At 38.4% G+C, this 20420-nt stretch overlaps 1 protein-coding gene across 1 annotated transcript in view; it reads left to right on the top strand.

Annotated features, from left to right (window-relative positions):
• LOC137249578 (uncharacterized) overlaps positions 1-4519 on the top strand; it is a 101678-nt gene extending 97159 nt beyond the window's left edge. Inside the window, exon 4 of the mRNA XM_067781208.1 lies at positions 3309-4519. Within this exon, the coding sequence (XP_067637309.1) occupies positions 3309-3312 (4 nt within the window). The 3' untranslated portion in view covers positions 3313-4519. The remainder of the gene's footprint in view (positions 1-3308) is intronic.
• Positions 4520-20420: the final 15901 nt, after the last annotated feature.

The raw sequence follows: 20420 nt of genomic DNA on the forward strand, positions 1-20420 counted from the left end.
AGACTGGGGTTAATCCAACAAAAAAGAAATGTTCACAAGAAAAGCCAAAATCCCCTCCTAGCATACCGAAGCCAAACGGCAGAATGATAAATCTCTCTTATGAAGCCAAATACCTTGGCATGGTACTCAACTTCAACTTAAGCTAAAAAATGAACCTTAACGTGAGATCAAAGAAAGCTGTGTCCGTACACTGCACTCAAAAAGGGCTTTCAGGAGGAACTGAAGACTGTCACCCCATATCATCCACGGAATGTACACAGTGTTGTGGAGGGCGCTAGACTGAAAGAGCAATCAACATAGGGTTGGCAATGTGCAAAGGATAGTATGCATGAGTATGTCAGGCGCAGTGAGCAGCGCACCTCAGGAAGTGTTAAACGTTATTTTTCACTTAATGCCTCTACAAGCGAACTAAGAGAATGCAACATGTTGAAATCTACCGAATACAGATGAGCAACGATATTAAATGACAAGACAAGGGGCAACTAAATGGAATCACAACTGACCTAAAGTCCGACACTGATCATATAACGTCGGGTTGTGGCTTCCAAGTGCAGAATATAAGGTAGGAATGGGAGCAAGGCCTCAGCTCGAAAAGGCAACTCGAGCTGGAATGCATTCAAAGCATCTGCAGATAAATACATCGTACCGACCTCCTGTCTCATGCAGGTTCTTCCAGGCTGAGGTTAAAACCACAGAGAGAACAACAACATGGTTCCAGGATAGTACAGTCACAGACATCAAAGTAACGTTCTTTGTCGACAGCCAGGCCACCTTAAAGGCATAAATCAATGTGGTAAAGTGGGATGTCGTGCGGAGCTCTTGAGACTTGTTGGCATTCATAAGTGTCTCAAAATGCTTCATTTGCTGGGTGATATTGTATGTAGTGAATTCCCAGATGAGAAGGCCAGAAAAAGTTCCCAACTGAACATAAGCGAGGTGGAAAGCTCAGTACGACCAACGCTATGATATCCTATGAGGAAAATAGAGGAATATGAGACAAGCGCAACGGACTTGCTGTGAACCCACAAGGATGCCTGCGAGGTCTTTAAGACCATGTTTGGATAGGAAGGTAACGAGCTACCTTCTCAAGCTAGCAAGTTTGCAGTGAGAGTACTTACGGTGGCATAACAGGCCATTGCTTCATTGCACCGATGTTTCGATGGTGGCGCGTACCAACAAGTCCGCTGTGCAGAAGCTGTCAGGATGAGGAGGAAGAAGAGTCGATTCATAACTTTCTCTGCCGTTGTCCAGGACTGCAAACAAACGATTCAGATTTTTGGGGGAAGGGTATGTATCGATTACTGGACTAAGACAAAGCTCCATTAAAATATTTGTATTTTACTTTCAAACTTCGACTGGCTGTTGTTACACCCAACAAAGAACATATCATAATCCTCAACATACCACGAGTAAGTTTTAAAAATACTTACTAAGGATTTGAAAGCCACGCATTATTTTGGATTTTCTCAAATAAGCTTTCAATTCAAAGCTCAATTTTTCATTTCAAAGTTTCCGCAGGCTAAATTTCTTCATGCCAATTATTTTCTGTTATTTGTGGTTGTTCATGCTGCTGCTGCAATTACTTGCTACTCCCGAACGTGCACATTGAAACGAAATCGAAAATATTAATCCTCATTTCAAGCATAGTCTCACGTCGAATTTACAAAAAGTTGGAAATGTCATGCGTTGACACAAGCTTGAAAACCGAAGCAAAAGGAAGCTTACAAATGTGCGTACTCTCGCTTTTTTTTTAGTTTCTTTTTAAGCATTAACTCCGCTAGCTGTTGAGTTATTACTGAGTCAAATATAACGCACGGTTGCTGGCGCATTTAGAAACCCAATAAAAAGTTTGTAATCAATAATCGATATTTTTAACTTAGCTCAATTCATACCCAGCCATGCTTTATGCCCGTCAACTTATGGCCAAGTTACTAAAGTGACTGCAAACTATAAAAATGTAAGTATTGTTATATATAAATGGTAATTTCCTTGCGGTTGTAAAGGCAATAAGCAGCCCACACGTCTAACGCGCTCACCTGTATTGTAACATTTTATTGTTGTTGCTACTTTGCATTTAAATATGAAAATACTGTGGAAAGTTATTTAACTGTGCAAGTGTGTGTGTATGTATGTGTTTAATGCGCCCCCTGAAAGTATGCTTCATTGTATTTTATGTTGCGCTTTTCCCTGACTCATTCAGTAGTGCCATTTATTTCCCTATTGTCACATTTATAAACATTTCCTTTCTGGCTCGCACAAACACACAAATACTCACCACTCACCTTGTTTACTAATAGGTTCGGTACATAAGCAGTTTTTCATATAGATGAGTTTAACACAAGCTTATGCATTACGAGTAGATTGCATGTATTTTTATGGAGAATGGTAGAATGAGCGACACTAGCGCCATCTGATATTGAAAAGTAGCCAACTCCCCAATTTTGTTCCAAGCAAATCATAAGAAGAAGAAATTGACATTTGCTTTGGCTAAGGATGTTGGCACACTTTGCAATTGAAATTATTTTTCCCACTGGTTGGTAAATTTTCTAACATTTTTCACAATTAAAAACTGCAATATAACAATCGAATACGACACAAAATATGTTAGGAAGTATTTTTGTTGTATAGGGAGAATGTTTACAACAGTGCTTCGCCAAATTTTGTATGTGAATTGGCAAGGCGTAATAAACTTCAATTGCCAAGTCTGAAGTTCCTTCATATTTACAAACGCAACATCTTGGTTGATTGTGGCGATGTTATTGGAATGCATAAGCTTGTGTTAAGCGCATCTATATGAAAAATGTCATTGTGTCACCGCCTTAAATGACACCCATATACTTATATACACGCATACATATGACGCAAATATATATTTAAATACATTTTATTTTATGCTTCTGGCAGCGGGCGAAAATATATTATTTCCCTAATTTCGCGCTATATATTTGAACATAAGTTCTCAAATTAAAATTTTTAATTTAAAATTCAAATAATTTTTGAACTCCTACACTTCTAATATATTTTGATTTATATGCTTGATTTCAAAAGTGTTCAGATATTTTTTTTTTTGTATCATGACTTGCAACTATATTAAATTACTATTATAATTTCATCGTTTTCTTAATTGCCAAATAAGGTCTTTAACATTGCATAACATTTTTGGTAACCCACTTCGCCGATATACTACGACCGCTATAAACATATGATTAATATTTGATCTCACAACCTAAGCCATTTGCATGCGTCACCCTTTAATTGAATACAAACAAAAATTTTATTAAATAGCAATTATAAACATTTATTTGTAGATAACTCAAAATGAAATACTGCTGATTGAAATATCACCATATCCCAGTTGCCGTTTCGAAAACGCTCTATTCACGAGAATAAACCTTATATGTTATGACGAGAGCTTGGACGTTTATGCAAAAAGTTCTGAAATGGGGCGTTTAGTCGAGTTAGGGTGATTTTCCACTCAACAGTTGAATAATAAAATAACACTCTGCAATTAATATAACGCACACCTCGATCAAAAGGGAGCTAACTCAAAAATCTGCAAGTTATGGGTATCACCGGGCTTCTCAATTCAAGAGACCTACCGAACTATATACTCGATTTATAAATATCACCACTAATCAGCGAGAAAAGGCATGTGTTGGATGCAGACAGTTTTTCGCGTTTCTGAAAATTACGATTTTTTGAGTTGATCGCTGTTTTGATCTAGGTCTAGGGCTCTGCGATCGCCCAATTCAAAAAGGTTAGAACATCTACATCATTAATTTTTGTAAATATAGTCGGAAAACGGTCGTCTAAACTACCCAGATTTTGTGATACCAGCCCACAAAGTCGTCCATCCACAACACCCGGTGCCCCAGAATCTCCTTTGCACGTATCAGTTCCAGGATATGCAGCACAAAACATTGCATCTGTTATAATCATAGCATTCCACGAATAACGATAACTACATTCCTCCATCGATTTTATCTCAAGGAAAGTAGTTTGGAGTACAGACGAAAACCTCCCATTCCTTGGAGTTGTCCAACCCCATCCACTAACTTGCATTTGTGTGCCTGGGTTTAATGAAGAACGGCAAAATTGTATAAAATTTACTGTATGACCCAGGGTAAAGTAATCAGTCGTTTTCACCACAGCTACATCAAAATTTCCTGTTTGCGAATTAAATTGACGTGGATAAAATACACGATGCACCAGCTGTATTTGTCCAGCTACACTTGTATCACGAAAATTGGTGACACCAGCTATAATAGAGAAGGCCCTCTCGTCAAAATTGTACATACAATGCGCAGCTGTTACCACCCTCTGCATAGTGACTAATGACCCAACACAATGAAAGTCGCCGGAATAATTTACTGAAACCAAATACGGGCTATTCGCTATATGCCAATTAAGTCCATTTATAACGCGAAATTCCGAATTTGTATAAGTCAAAAATATTAAACTAACCACCACAAACACGAGAGCGTTATGATTGTGTGAATACATTTTAGTTTAAGATAATTTTCACCGCTTTTTGAGTATAAAGTGAAGAAAGTTATATTTTGTGGGCGCTATTTATACATAATTGAGTCGTGTGAATAAAAAATACGCAATAACCTTCTAGATTTCAGAAATTAAACACAATCAAAATACGTCTTAATTTCAGTTAGAGTTATAGAAAATTCGGCCCATTTTAGCTTAAGTTTTTGGCCCGCCGTGGTGTGATGGTAGCGTGCTGAGCCTCCCACACCGAAGATCTTAGGTTCACGCCCCGGGCAAAGTAACATCAAAATTTTAGAAACAAGTTTTTTCAATTAAAAGAAAACTTGTCTAAGCGGGGTCGCCCCTCGGCAGTGTTTAGTATGCACTCCGAGTGTATTTCTGCCATGAAAAGCTCTCAGTGAAAACTCATCTGCCTTGCTAATGCCGTTCGGCATAAAACGAGTAGGTCCCGTCCCGCCAATTTGTAGGAAAAATTAAAAAAGGAGCATGATGCAAATTGGAAGAGAGGCTTGACCTAAAATCTCTTCGGAGGTTATCGCGCCTTACATAAATTTTTTTTTTTCGGTTGAAAGTGTGTGCTAAAACACCTAATTAAGAAAAACAAAAAAACTTCTAAAGTTCCATCATTTTCTTAGAAATTTCTTATAATATTAGCTTTGGAACTTTATATGTTTATGATATGTACAGAGCGTGCACTTAATTAGTTTCATTTGTTTCCAAACTGCTAATATGTTCTATTGTATACTGCTAAAAAACAGAGTTGGAGCAGTGCAATAAATTTTGAGTAACAACACTACTCGAACTTAAGTGGGATGATATAATCAAGATCTTGTTCAAAGTGTTAATTAGACCTTAACTTACAATGGATTAAAGCATTACATCTTCCTTATGTTCGTAAAATTAATGTGTTTTAGACGGCTTCTATAGGAATTTGGAAAATGAGTTTACGTCGCCTCAAATAAAAAACCATGCTACTGTGAACTTTTTGTTGTTTTTGCAAGAGAATGTGGTGTACCAATCACGTTTAAAGTAACCTTTTAACTATAAATCAAACCTTAATACTCTGAGTTTATTAGCCTAGATTAGTTATATTTGGGTCGGGGTCTAGACAATCTTTATACACTGAAGTGTATGGTACCTTTGATTGAGAAAGGGTTGTAGATAATGACTTGACAATTCGATACACTAGCTAAGTTGAGCCCGGAATGTATTGGTATTCAAATTGGGCTAAATAGAGCGATAATAGAGCTTCCTTATTCGATATCGAAAGTTTCCATAAAATTGTAAAATTGACACATTGCATTTAAAAATATTGTTATAAAGTGGTAAAACTTGGCGCGTAGATTAACTTTATGACTAATTCGTGAACATTTAGTAAAAGGTAAAGGGAACATGAGCGGATTACCGCAAACATTTAGTAGCGATTTCCTCTTCCCCAGCTTGCGACGCTATCGCCCTTTCCTTTTTCAACCTTACTTTGTTTTAAAGTTTTTGAATTCATCTTGTGGATAAAAACTGTCCGCAACAACAGTGCCACATTCTGTGATAAGGCCGTCATTTTTTCCCTTGGTGGCCTATTATCGGCAATGCTCCGTCCAAATACAGCCGAAGAAAACCCCCTGGCTGCAAATCATACAATAGGCACGGTACGCATAACACCCTGGATTAAGAGCTTGGCAGTTCTAGGTCACCGACATCACGTGGCCTCCTATGAAGTGAAACAGCGTAGGTGCAGGCCCTTAACCGCTCAGCCCCAAAGTCGGGCGCTATGGAGTTCGGCTAAGCTCTCACACCAACGACAAGGTGCATGCTATACTGAAGGCTAAGGTAGGATTTCTTCGAGAATGTTTGTGGGCTATTCAAATAAATATGTATATAAAATATTTAAAGATAAAACAAGTAAGGAAGGCTGCCAAATTACAGCTTGCAAAACTTTTAAATTACCCTTTTTAAAAGTGGGCGTTACCACGCCCATTGTCCAAAATTTTGCTAATTTTCTATTCTGCGTCATAAGGTCAATCCACCTACCAAATGAATGATCGCACTTTTTCGGTTTTTCGAAATTTTCGATATCGAATAAGTGAGCGTGGTAATAGTCCGATTTCGTTCATTTTAAATAGCGATCTGAGAAGTGCCCAGGAACTTACATACCAAATTTCATCAAGATACCTCAAAATTTACTCAAGTTATCGTGTTTACGGGCAGACAGACGGACGGCTAAATTAATTACTTTTTTCGCCCAGATCATTTTGATATATAGAAATTTATATCTATCTCGATTAGTTTATGCCGTTACGGCGTTACCGTTAAACTAAATATACTCTGTGAGCTCTGCTCAGCTGAGTATAAAAAGAAGAAGATGGGAGAGTTGTCGGTTTGTTAGCGATGGAATTTGAGCATGTTATCCATTTCTTATCGATGAGTTATCGGTATCTTATTGGTATGTTATCATCGTGACATAGACCAGTTATCGATTTATTATTGAAGTGATTTCAACTTGCTATCTATAATAAAAGCTATCTATGAGTTATCGGGTTTTATCGACGAGTTTTAGATATGTCATCGAAAACTTATAGACAAAACTGGCAGACCCGGCAGACGTTGTTCTGTCCTGACTTTGGTCTATCTGCATAACTTTTAAGAAATATTTACCTCTTATACTCTCTTTTCTCTCTCCCACTTTTTCTTTATCGTTTTATTCACTCCTCTCTCTGGGCCCCTTTCTGCCTCTCTTTCTTTTCAATCCCTTCTTTTCTCTCTAGCTCGCTCTCCTTCTCTCTCTCCCGCTTCATCTATCCCTATAGGGCTGATCACATTCAACACGGCGTCTACAGACCACAACCACAATAAAGCAAAGCTTGACGACAACCGTAGCCAAGCATTGGCTTCTTGATTACTTTGAAAGTGGCATCCACCAATATAAATTACAGCAAACAGTATCGAAAAATTTAGAAAAAAATGTTAATTATGTTTAAAAAATGTCCAAAATAATGTTTTTAGATTTTATTATCTATTATTTACTTCTATTTTAGTTTTTTGACAAAATGAAAAGGACGCTACTCACTGTCGCTTCCCAAAAATAGAATTAGGTTTAATCTGGCTACAACGGCTTTCGTGATTGATTGTCGTGCTGCTCTGTCGCGCCGAAAATAACGACGCTCATAAGAATATGTGTAAAAATAATATGACAGATGTGGCGGCTACACAGCCGTCGTGAATGTAGTCAGCCCTTATCTCTCTATCTTGGACTAATCAATGAATCTATCTCTTTCTCAGCCTCTTTCTTCTTCCCTCGTTGATCTTCTCTCTAGTTCTTTTTGTGAAATCTTATTCCCAGTCCCAGTATTTTTGAATGCTGTTTGATAAAATAACAAAAACCAAAAATTAGATGTAAAAAAAATGAAGGTGCGGACTACCCTTACCATTTTGGGGGATAAAAAAGAGATAAGATTCGATTCTCGAAATGACTCAATATGCTCATAAAGTCGCATAAGGATTGGTCGAGCCGTTTCGAACGAGTTCAATCACTAACATATAACCCACCTATGCAATGCAATGCGACCGACTTACCTTTATTGTCCATATCCGACTTTATGTGCACATCTTTTGGCCTCTAAATTGTTTTGAGCATGAAAGAGGTTAGTGTAGGAAGATGACGCAAGGCGTACTCTAAAATTATAACATATTGTTACGAATATTAGCAAAACTAAGGAGTGCTGCCATTTCCAGGCCGATGCTAAACAGTGACGTGAATTCACATCAATAATTCAATCATTATGTGTCTACATGGGCGAATCAATGGTTGCGTCTACACATATGTACACATTCCGACGAGCAACATTTACATACAAGGCAGCGAGAGATGAGATGTCACACACTGATGAATTTACTTATACGCTTATGTGTGTGCGGGAGACTGTAAACTACAAACTCACATAATTGCGTCTACACATATGTACACATTCCGACGAGCAACATTTACATACAAGGCAGCGAGAGATGAGATGTCACACACAGTTGAATTTACTTATACGCTTATGTGTGTGCGGGAGACTGTAAACTACAAACTCACATATGTACATCTGAGAAGCGCTAAAAAGTAGACAATTGTAAACAAGTAGAAACTATATGAGAACTATACACACACGAATATAGTTGGTAAGTTCTGGAAATAGAAGAGCCTAGATGTATGCAGCGTAAACTATAAAAGCGGCACAAGCGAGTAAAATGTAATTCAGTTTGAGTTGAGCTATCAATCAGTTTGATTAAGCACGCGATCTGGCCGCCAATAGTAGAGTTTCATTTGAGTTATCAATCAGTTTGGTTATTAAGCCAGCGAGTAGCAAAGTATAAATGTTATTGTGAAGTACTTTAATAAAGGCCATTTTTCCATTATTCAATATTGGAGTTATTTATTCAACAGTTTAGCGATACGAACTTAGCAGAGGGTTGCAAATAAGAGGATTTGCAAGTAAATTCGTTACAATTGGTGTCAGAAGAGGAATTGTTGAATAAATTCCATAGGACAACAAGGACATGGCAAAGTTTAGTTAATTGGAAATCCAGCAACTAAAGAAGGAGTTGGAGAGCCGTGGATTGAATACAAGCGGCGTTAAACTTGAACTTCAGGCACGGCTACGAGAGGCAATGGAAGCGGAAGGAATTGATGTGGAAGAGTATGACTTTCGCCTTGATGGCGAGGAAGTAACAAAAATTGAAGGGAAAAACGAAACATCGCAGACAGTTACGAGCACAGACTTGAACATGATTTTGGCTGCAATATCTGCTCAAACATCGACAATGTCATCACAGATGGAATCTCAAGAGACACGCATAACATCGAAGATTGAAGCGCAGGAAACCCGTATAACATCACAATTGGAAGAACAGAAGACATATTTGGCATCTCAACTGGAAGCGCAAGAGGCACGTATATCTGAAATGTCGGCACAAATTTCGGAACAGGTATCATCGCAGCTCTTTGTGAAACTGGAAGAGCAGGATGCAAAAATTTTACAACTCGAGGACAAAATTGATGCCGAAATAGAAGCGTTAAAAGGTCGTATGGAGCAGTTACAACTAAACCGCTCAGCTGTTTCAGCAAGCAATCCAAAGGTAAAAACACCATCATTTGACGGTTCTGTTCCTTTCCAGGTCTTCAAGCTACAGTTTGAGAAGACCGCAGCAGTGAACAACTGGAATGCGGAAGATAAAGTTGCTGCACTGTTCGTGGCATTGAAAGGGCCTGCAGCGGAAATCTTACAGACGATTCCTGAGTACGAACGGAACAGTTATGAAACATTGATGGCTGCTGTAGAACGACGTTATGGAAGCAAGCATAGGAAACAGATATTCCAAATTGAGTTGCAAAACCGTCACCAAAGAGCGAATGAGACTTTGCAGTAGTTTGCTTCAGATGTTGAAAGGTTGGCTCATCTCGCAAATGCGGACGCACCCGTGGAATACACCGAGAGGGTAAAAATCCAGAGTTTTATAAATGGCATACGAGACGTGGAAAGGAAGCGAGCTACATACGCGAACCCAAAACTGACATTTGCTGAAACGGTATCACATGCATTGACTCAGGAAACTGCCTCCCTATTAAGTAAACCAGCATATAAGGCTCATCGTGTAGAAGTAGAAAGGCCAGAATGGGTAGACACAATTTTGGAAGCACTGAAGGGATCACAACAGAAAAATGCCGGAGTTATTAAATGTTTCAAGTGCGGCAACCCAGGTCATATTGCACGACATTGCGATCTTGGCCTTAATAGTTCCAACAATGTGGGTGGCCGTAAACGCAAAGCTGGCGGAAATGAGCAAGAACGTGTCGGATGTAAAGAACGAAAACTTGCCCCGGCTATTGAATGTCCTGTGATATCTGTGTCGCAGATTGGAAGGAAATCAAGCAGTCTTACCATCAGAGGGAATGTGGATGGTAAAGAGCGTGTACTGACTGTAGATACGGGGGCATCTCATTCCTTGATTCGATCTGATTTGGTCTACAGGAGAGTAAAGTCGTTACCTGGAGCAAGGTTGCGTACGGTCACAGGCGAGTATAATCAAGTCCAGGGAGAAGTAATATGTGAAGTCCTAATTGGGAAGGTCATGGTTCTACACAAATTCGTTGTGGCGGAGATTGTTGATGAAGTTATATTGGGAGTGGATTTCTTGGTTGACCATGACATCAAGATCGATATGCAGAGAAGGGTGATGCATTATGAGAACCAAGATGTGCCACTTAACTTCAGTTTGGAAAAAGGGTTCAGCAGTAAGCGAGTGCTGGTGGAGGAGATTCGACAGAGACCACGAAAGTCAAGGAAAGTAGATCGAGCAAAGGTTGATGGATCGAATGTGCCAAATAAAGCGAAATTAAAAGTACCTCCGAGGAAAAGACCGGCATCAACAAACCCTAATGGACGCACTAAAATGACTGAAAGAATTTTTCAGAAAGAATGCAAGGATGGTTTCAAGCCAGCGCGCACTTTTGTTGGGAAACATCGGAACGATACTGAGTATGTGAAGCCAATTCGTCAAGAACAAGCTCTACAAAGTAGTTCTTCATTGGCCAAGCAACAGAGTGCGAGAGAACGATCCAGAATAATGAATAGTAAGATGGAACACAGGTACGACAGGGAAAATAATTCGGAAGGTTTCCGGAATGGAGATTTGGTACTGTTAAACAACCCTCACCGGCGGAAAGGTGTTCCAGCCCAATTTCGGTGCAGTTGGGAAGGCCCGTACAAAGTTGTGAAGAAGATCAGTGATACCATCTACCGCATACAAACCACTGGGAAACCACGGATTAGAAGGGTGGTACATTTGGAGATGCTAGCGGCGTTTAGATTGGGGGATTTGTCTGATCGGGACGATCAGACTTAGGTGGAGGGCAGTGTTACGAATATTAGCAAAACTAAGGAGTGCTGCCATTTCCAGGCCGATGCTAAGCAGTGACGTGAATTCACATCAATAATTCAATCATTATGTGTCTACATGGGCGAATCAATGGTTGCGTCTACACATATGTACACATTCCGACGAGCACCATTTACATACAAGGCAGCGAGAGATGAGATGTCACACACAGATGAATTTACTTATACGCTTATGTGTGTGCGGGAGACTGTAAACTACAAACTCACATAATTGCGTCTACACATATGTACACATTCCGACGAGCAACATTTACATACAAGGCAGCGAGAGATGAGATGTCACACACAGATGAATTTACTTATACGCTTATGTGTGTGCGGGAGACTGTAAACTACAAACTCACATATGTACATCTGAGAAGCGCTAAAAAGTAGACAATTGAAAACAAGTAGAAACTATATGAGAACTATACACACACGAATATAGTTGGTAAGTTCTGGAAATAGAAGAGCCTAGATGTATGCAGCGTAAACTATAAAAGCGGCACAAGCAAGTACTCACGAACGTACGTACCAAAAACGTGTCAGCTGACACGACCTATCTTATGAGTGTGCAATGTAAACGAAAACTCACCGACGTGCAACGCCCGTACGTACGTAGCCCGGAACGTAGAAATCAAAACAATTTTGATTTTTTCCGTAAGAACGTGTCAGCTGATCGCTCTCTCACTAGACAGAGTTGCCTAGTAAACTTTTGTACGCTAATTTTTGACCGTTTGCAATTTTATGCAAAAACGCCTAATTAAAGTTTGAAAAATTGTGAAAATAATTCGAAATAATTATGTAAAAGTGCTGATTATAATTATTTTATCTATTTATACTTATTTAATATGTATTCCGGCCTTTTACAATATCAAAAATTAAATTAGAAAAAGTTGATGTTTCCATAAGCATGCATGCAAAATGGTCAATGGCAACAGTGCTTATCTGTAAACAATACACACACAAATATGTTATGTACATGTACACAGACGCACACATTGATTCCTACGGGCTTGAGAGTTCGGTCAAACGTGCTTCGTACGACAAACGTCCTTACGTACGGCACACGTCGGTGGGTAACTGCCACATAAAATGTAATTCAGTTTGAGTTGAGCTATCAATCAGTTTGATTAAGCACGCGATCTGGCCGCCAATAGTAGAGTTTCATTTGAGTTATCAATCAGTTTGGTTATTAAGCCAGCGAGTAGCAAAGTATAAATGTTATTGTGAAGTACGTTAATAAAGGCCATTTTTCCATTATTCAATATTGGAGTTATTTATTCAACAGTTTAGCGATACGAACTTAGCAGAGGGTTGCAAATAAGAGGATTTGCAAGTAAATTCGTTACAATATTATCCACTGTATGTACCCATCAAAGATAAATTTTAGTCATTATATGAAATATTTCCGAAATTTTGTAAATCAGGAAATATTTCAATCGGACCAATGGTCGGCAAACAGTGATATAATAGTACGCATTCAATTCACACGTATTCTTATTCTCTTTCGTTTAGTAGACGCTGAGCATTTGGCGCAGCAACATGAATTATGTGCGCTCTCTTCTAAATGGCTGCTAAATAAGAGGGATTAAATTGTAGGTGAATGCTTTCAAAGCGGGTCTGCATACCTAGCGTTGCTTCAGCTTGGCTCAGGGAAAATGGGCGTGGGCTTGCCTTGACGCATGCAGCGAAAGCCATACAAAAAATATAAATGTATACAGGATTGAAAAGATATCCAGCGAAAGAAAAAAAAAACAAACCGGGAAACCAAAACTTACGCAGCGACATGGATATACTTACTAGATGTGGTTCCTAACAAAAAAAAAAAGGAATTCCGGAAGCCAACTCCAACAACTGTTCGATGAGGGAAGCAGAAGGTGGTGTTGCTCCCTCGGTCGTAACCCACCCTACCTGTTAATGGTTCACATTTTGTTCCATTAACCCAAGCCAAAACTCCTCTAACTTACCATAGTCAATCTCTACATTTCGCCATCAATTAAATAAATTACTCAAAAGGCATAATTCTGAGTTTACTATAGAGACAATATTTAATTTATTATCATCCGAATCTATACATTTCTGATTATACTTATGCGGCAGTTACCCACCGACGTGTGCCGTACGTACGGGCGTTTGTCGTATGAAGCACGTTTGACCGAACTCTCAAGCCCGTAGGAATCAATGTGTGCGTCCGTGTACATGTACATAACATATTTGTGTGTGTATTGTTTACAACAAAGCACTGTTGCCATTGGCCAGTTTGCATGCATGCTTATGGAAACATCAACTTTTTCCAATTTAATTTTTGATATTGTAAAAGGCCGGAATACATATTAAATAAGTATAAATAGATAAAATAATTATAATCAGCACTTTTACAAAATTATTTCGAATTATTTTCACAATTTTTCAAACTTTAATTAGGCGTTTTTGCATAAAATTGCAAACGGTCAAAAATTAGCGTACAAAAGTTTACTAGGCAACTCTGTCTAGTGAGAGAGCGATCAGCTGACACGTTCTTACGGAAAAAATCAAAATTGTTTTGATTTCTACGTTTCGGGCTACGTACGTACGGGCGTTGCACGTCGGTGAGTTTTCGTTTACATTGCACACTCATAAGATAGGTCGTGTCAGCTGACACGTTTTTTCTACGTACGTTCGTGGGTAACTGCCGCATTATGCGGCAGTTACCCACCGACGTGTGCCGTACGTAAGGACGTTTGTCGTACGAAGCACGTTTGACCGAACTCTCAAGCCCGTAGGAATCAATGTGTGCGTCTGTGTACATGTACATAAGATATTTGTGTGTGTATTGTTTACAGATAAGCACTGTTGCCATTGACCATTTTGCATGTATGCTTATGGAAACATCAACTTTTTCCAATTTAATTTTTGATATTGTAAAAGGCCGGAATACTATTAAATAAGTATAAATAGATTAAATATTTATAACCAGCACTTTTACATAATTATTTCGAATTATTTTCACAATTTTTCAACCTTTAATTAGGCGTTTTTGCATAAAATTGCAAACGGTCAAAAATTAGCGCACAAAAGTTTACTAGGCAACTCTGTCTAGTGAGAGAGCGATCAGCTGACACGTTCTTACGGAAAAAATCAAAATTGTTTTGATTTCTACGTTCCGCGCTACGTACGTACGGGCGTTGCACGTCGGTGAGTTTTCATTTACATTGCACACTCATAAGATAGGTCGTGTCAGCTGACACGTTTTTTCTACGTACGTTCGTGAGTAACCACGGCTTTATACGAAAATTTAAGTTCATGATTTACATATTTCTGAATCTGACTGTAACAACAATTTTAAGTCATTCACTTAGAAATTTACCTACTTCAGATTTCACTATATAGATAATTTGAATTTATTATAATTAAAATTTTTCATAGCCTATTCTCCTCTTTTCGTACGTCTAAGCTTAATCTGTTTGTTTCGTTAAAGTTTCTACTATTATAAGTTTCAATTCAACCAAAATTTCAGGAAATGAGTCTACAGTAAAGTTGCTTGTACATTTGTAAAGGGTTTTAGAAATTTTATCCCGAAAGCACAAACTTAAATTAAAACAAAAGGCGAATTACAGATTTCACTATCCAACCTCGTACCCTCATAATAAAAGGTATCTAAGAAGGTGCACATATGTACGTACATGCGTAATGCTCTCGCGCAAAAATTTACCAACGATTAGGCATGTATATACATACACACAATGTGTTACCAAAACTATATGATCAATTATATGAAATTCTTACGATTCACTTACCACCATACAAGCAGCATCAGCGAAGGGCCCAACGACGATGATGATGTTGATGTTATACGTCGAACATGTTTGATCGGTAGGTTTAATGATAACTTAGAAATTCGATAGTGACGCATGCATAAACCAATGTGTTAAAATTTAGCGCGGTCTAACGCCTTGAAATATGCAATGTAAAATTGACATTTATTATTTTTTCTTCACAACTAATAAACGTACTAATGTACAAAAAAGTTTTTACTTTTTCTTTTTTTTTTCTACTATTTCAAGTACAAGAGCACATCTCTAGTTGTATAGTAGAAACTTTTTCTTTTTTTCTTTTGTCAGTCACTGCTAAGAAGTATTAACATACTACCCTATACGAACTAATAAATTCCACATATTTATTTCTTTAATTTTTACGAAAAGGAGCATTAATTGGGTAAGACAAAAAAAAATATCTATAAGCACGCCTTCTGCTCCGGCTGGGACATCCAGGTTGGTCATTCTCCGTGATTGAGTCTTGGTCTATATGACGAGCGAATTACGGGATCATCTCTGTGCTTCCCTTTTTATCGGTGGCACATATTTTCTTTGAGCTGAGTAATATGGTTTGAACAATTCTTATATAGTTCCAATTAGTGAAATTGAAAGAATGCACTTTTTGGTCTTTTCTCGATTATGTGTCATTACCACGATAAATTAAACAATTTTCTTCGACCTTTTTGGTACTCATGTTATTGGTCTATAGCTTGACCATTGGTCTTCACTAGCACATATATCACTTTCTAGATCGCAGTTTTATTTGGGGATTTGGCATTGATTTTTGACAAATTTTGTAGTTCGATATTTAATAGTTTTTATTATTTTCTGTTTTGTAATCAATTACACATTTTATTTATTTTTGGTCATTTTTACGAGCGGGGAGCAATCTCGATCACATGTGGTATCAGGAACTTAATTTGATTTCTCATCTCGCCCGACTTGAACATATCACCGACTCATCGCCCACCAGCTCACTTGCATACTGAAACTTTAAAGACAATCCCCGTTTTTCCCAAATATTCTCCTTTTATAGCCTCTGCGGTAGTCTTTTTTTTTCTACGCATTCTTAGTTAAATGAAAAACGGTACAGTTATCCGATTTAGCGGTCTCGACTCATTGTTATTATTAAAACTATAAGCAGGTATTCTGCACCCATGTATGCAATATTTAACAAAACAATCAAGGACGTCCTTGTCTTCGGCTGGGTGATGTACTCTATGCCCTTCACCAAAAGCACCAAAACCCTTAGTTGGCATTAGAAAAATATCATATTGGTCCGATCTTTTTGGTTCCATAAAATTATCGCTGCATAATAAAAGTGGTTTGAACATAACATTTTAGCCAGATACCTCAAAACTACATGCTTCGTAGGGTTTATTTATGCTTTCCAACAGATATGCATCACTTACTCATCATTATGATTCTGTCTGTACACTTATGGGTTAGGTCGTCTACATCGTTACCTACTATATCAGGCAAGTCTTTCAATAAATTATAATTAAATTTTTGTATTCATGTACGGTATAAAGAAGGTTGGCGAGCGTCGGATATGTCTCAGCTATGTCATCGATGGTGTGATCGCGCGTTTTTTTGATCTACATTGGCAAGACCAGTTATCATTATACATATAAATGATAACTAGTTTGGTATCCGCATACCCAGTGTGATATTCCCTTGGCGCATATACCCCTCACAAACTCCCCCACCCAGACAAATGCAAACGATGGCTTGCGGACGTTAGCGTTTGCACACGCGTACGCTTTTATTCCATTTTGAGCAAAAAAATTACAACATGTTATTTTGGTTTGCTTTTACGACGTCACCATATGTCTTTGGCGTGATAAGTACCTTTACCTTTTCCTTCGATATCCTCGAGCACATAATAAGAGTTTCCCACTCGTTCTACTACTTTGGAACGGATGCCTTTCGGAGCCAATTTAGCGTTGAAGTGTTTCAGGAGATTACTTTGTGCAAAGTTTCTGCATACAACGTGATCGCAAATTATACGTGCGGGTGTTCTTATCATGAGCCATTTTAATTTTTCTTTTGACGTCTTCACGAATAAAGTTAAATTCGTCTTCTCTCGCTAGTTTGGCACTACCTTCGTTTAGCAAACTAAGGTTCCGTAACACTTTATAGTATTTTCCATGTGTCAACATGTGTTGACCAAAAACAACGTAGTATGGGGATTTTCCAAGAGTGTGATGTAACCCATTCCTTAGCGATGAGTTTATACTACTTATATACTTGTCCCAATCACGTTGGTCTTTACGGATATATGATCTTAGCGCTTCGTTTGCTGAACGATTAACTCGTTCAGAGGCATTAGATTGGGGAGCGTAGACAGCAGTTCGTACGTGCTTGACACCATGTTTGCCTAGAAAATTCGTAAATTCCTTCGAAACGAACTGGCTTCCGTTATCCGAAACTACAATCTCAGGTACTCCGAAGCAATCAAATATATTTTCTTTCAGGTACTGTATCATCAAGTTCGACGTAAACTTTTTAAGCGGTTTTAGAAAAGTTAATTTAGAAAAGTGGTCTAATATTATAAACAATCCGATATGTCCTTGTTTAGACCTCGGAAAAGGTCCGATAAGATCCATGTATAGACGTTGGAATGAACGATCTGTTTCCACCAATTGTCCCATTGGAGGTCTAAGGGGGTAAGTGGGGCTTTTAGATGTTTTACATAGATCGCAATTTAGTCCATAGTTGCGTACATCTATTACCATTCCTGGCCAGTAGAGATTTCTGCGAATTGGCTCTAAAGTTTTTGCAATTCCTCCATGAGCAGATGCAGGTTGGTTATGAGCGGAATACATTATGCTTTCTCGTAGTTCAACTGGTACGAATATTTTCCATGCATCTTCTTCTATCCTTTCGTCACTGCTAAACGATGCGCGATAATAAATATATCTGTCTACTACCTTGTAGTCTGCAGGTCTAACTGACCATACTTTTCTCTAAGGCTTTTATAATCAGCGGACTCGAAAAACTCTGACTCCAAGTCGACTTCTGGCATAATTTCTAACTCTATTTCTGCAATATCTAGCTCTTCATTTTCAAAAAGTCTTGAAAGTGCATCGGCTACTTTGTTTTCGCTACCTTTACGATGTTCAATTGAAAAGCTGAATCCCTGCAGTTTCAATGCCCATTTGGATAATCTACCACTCAGATCTTTCTGGCCATAAGCCATTTTAAACTGGCATGGTCCGTTACTACCTTAAACTCTTGCTCTTCTATATACGGTCTGAACTTCTTCCGTAACAGTATAATTTCGCTGAGCCCTATTAAGCTTATGGGACATGTACGCTATTGGTTTTTCCTCACCATTTATATCGGCTTGGGCCAAGAGTGCGCCTACGCCACATTGGCGTGCGTCACATTGTACAATAAAGGGTTTAGAGTAATCGGGATGAGCTAGTAAGGGAGCTGATGTTAATTTAGCCTTTACAGAGTCGAAGGCCTCTTGTGCGGCTGTACTCCACACGAATTTCTTCCTCTTTGACAGAAGCTCAGTTAGCGGAAATTTAAGGCTAGCATAATCCGGGATGAATCGACGATACCATCCGGTCATACCCAGAAATCGTCTTATCTGGCGTACGCTTTTCGGAGCCGGATAATCGGTAATTGCTTTTACTTTGTCGTCATCGACTGCTAGCGTCCCATTGCCCACAACAAATCCAAGATACTTCACTTTGCGTAACGCAAACGCGCTTTTGCTAACATTAATCGTCAGCCCTGCTTTTCGCAACTGACTTGCTACTTCTAACAGGTGGTTAATATGTTCATCAAAAGATTGGGATACTATTAAAAGGTCATCCAGATATACGAAATCGTGAGTTTTTAGATGTGTTGAAGACATGATCGAGTTTTCGGACTAAGTCCGCCCCCTCCGTCTGGCAACTCCCGGCCAGTGCGGCCAAGCGCAAGCAGTGCAGCTCAGCTGTGGCTTGCCAACCACCACCGCGCTCACTCTCAATTGAGTTTAGTTTGTCCTTAACTACCAGCCCGTTCGCTACGCATCGATCAGTCGTTCGGTTTTTCGCCCGCCCGCCATCGCGCACTATTTATATATATATATATGTATAACTTAATTTAAATTTTTTTTAAACTTTGTTGCTTGAAATAGCCTGTGAAGTGTGAATAAACGACCTATTTTCATTATAAACCCGCGCATTTCGTGCCCTTTTTTCTTACTAGCATAGTGCTGTGTTAGTGCAAAAATAAACATGGTCCTTTCGCGGCCAAAGTACACCGGCGACCAAAAAATTTAATTAAAAATTTAAAACAAACACAAATTTGTACATAAAAACGAAAAAAACGCGATCGGCAATAAAAACACAAAGTAAGAACAAGTGTTACAAACAAAAATTATTTAAAATAAATTAAACAAAACATTCGTACATATATGTGCATGCAAAAATAACATTAAGGTGTGTGAAGAAAGAAAAATTTTTAGAAATCAAAAAATTTAATCAAAAAATTACGGAAAAAAGAAAATATAATTTGCTGACAAAAAAAAAGAAGGAAAAAATTTTGAGAAAAAGAAATAAAATTCCTTTGAAGGAAAAAGTTAGCGTAACACAAAAAAAAACAAAAAAAAAAAAGAATTTGTTGAAAGAACCAATTGAACGATATCTGTTTTTCAAAAAAAAAAACAAAAATCATAACAAGATTTATTTACAAAAATCAAACAAAACAAGTAAGGAAGGCTAAGTTCGGGTGTAACCGAACATAACATACTCAGTTGAGAGCTATGGAGACAAAATAAGGAAAATCAATCTGGGGTAACCCTGGAATGTGGTTGTATAACATGTGTATCAAATGAAAGGTATTAAAGAGTATTTTAAGAGAGAATAGGCCATAGTTCTATGGATGAACGCCATTTAGGGATGTCGCCATAAAGGTAGACCAGGGCTGACTCTAGAATTTGTTTGTACGATATGGGTATCAAATGAAAGGTGTTACTGAGCATTTTAAGAGGCAGTGGGCCTTAGGTCTATCGGTGGACGCCTTTTCGAGATGTCCCCATTAAGGTGGACCAGGGGTGATTCTATAATGTGTTTGTACGATATGGGTATCAAATGAAAGCTGTTAATGAGTATTTTGAAAAGGAGTGATCTTTAGTTCCATAGGTAGACGCCGTTTCGAGATATCGCCATAAAGGTGGACCAGGGGTGTCTCTAGAATGTGTTTGTAC

The sequence above is a fragment of the Eurosta solidaginis genome, chromosome 4 (assembly GCF_040869045.1).
Source record: "Eurosta solidaginis isolate ZX-2024a chromosome 4, ASM4086904v1, whole genome shotgun sequence".
NCBI classification, from domain to species: Eukaryota; Metazoa; Arthropoda; class Insecta; order Diptera; family Tephritidae; genus Eurosta; species Eurosta solidaginis.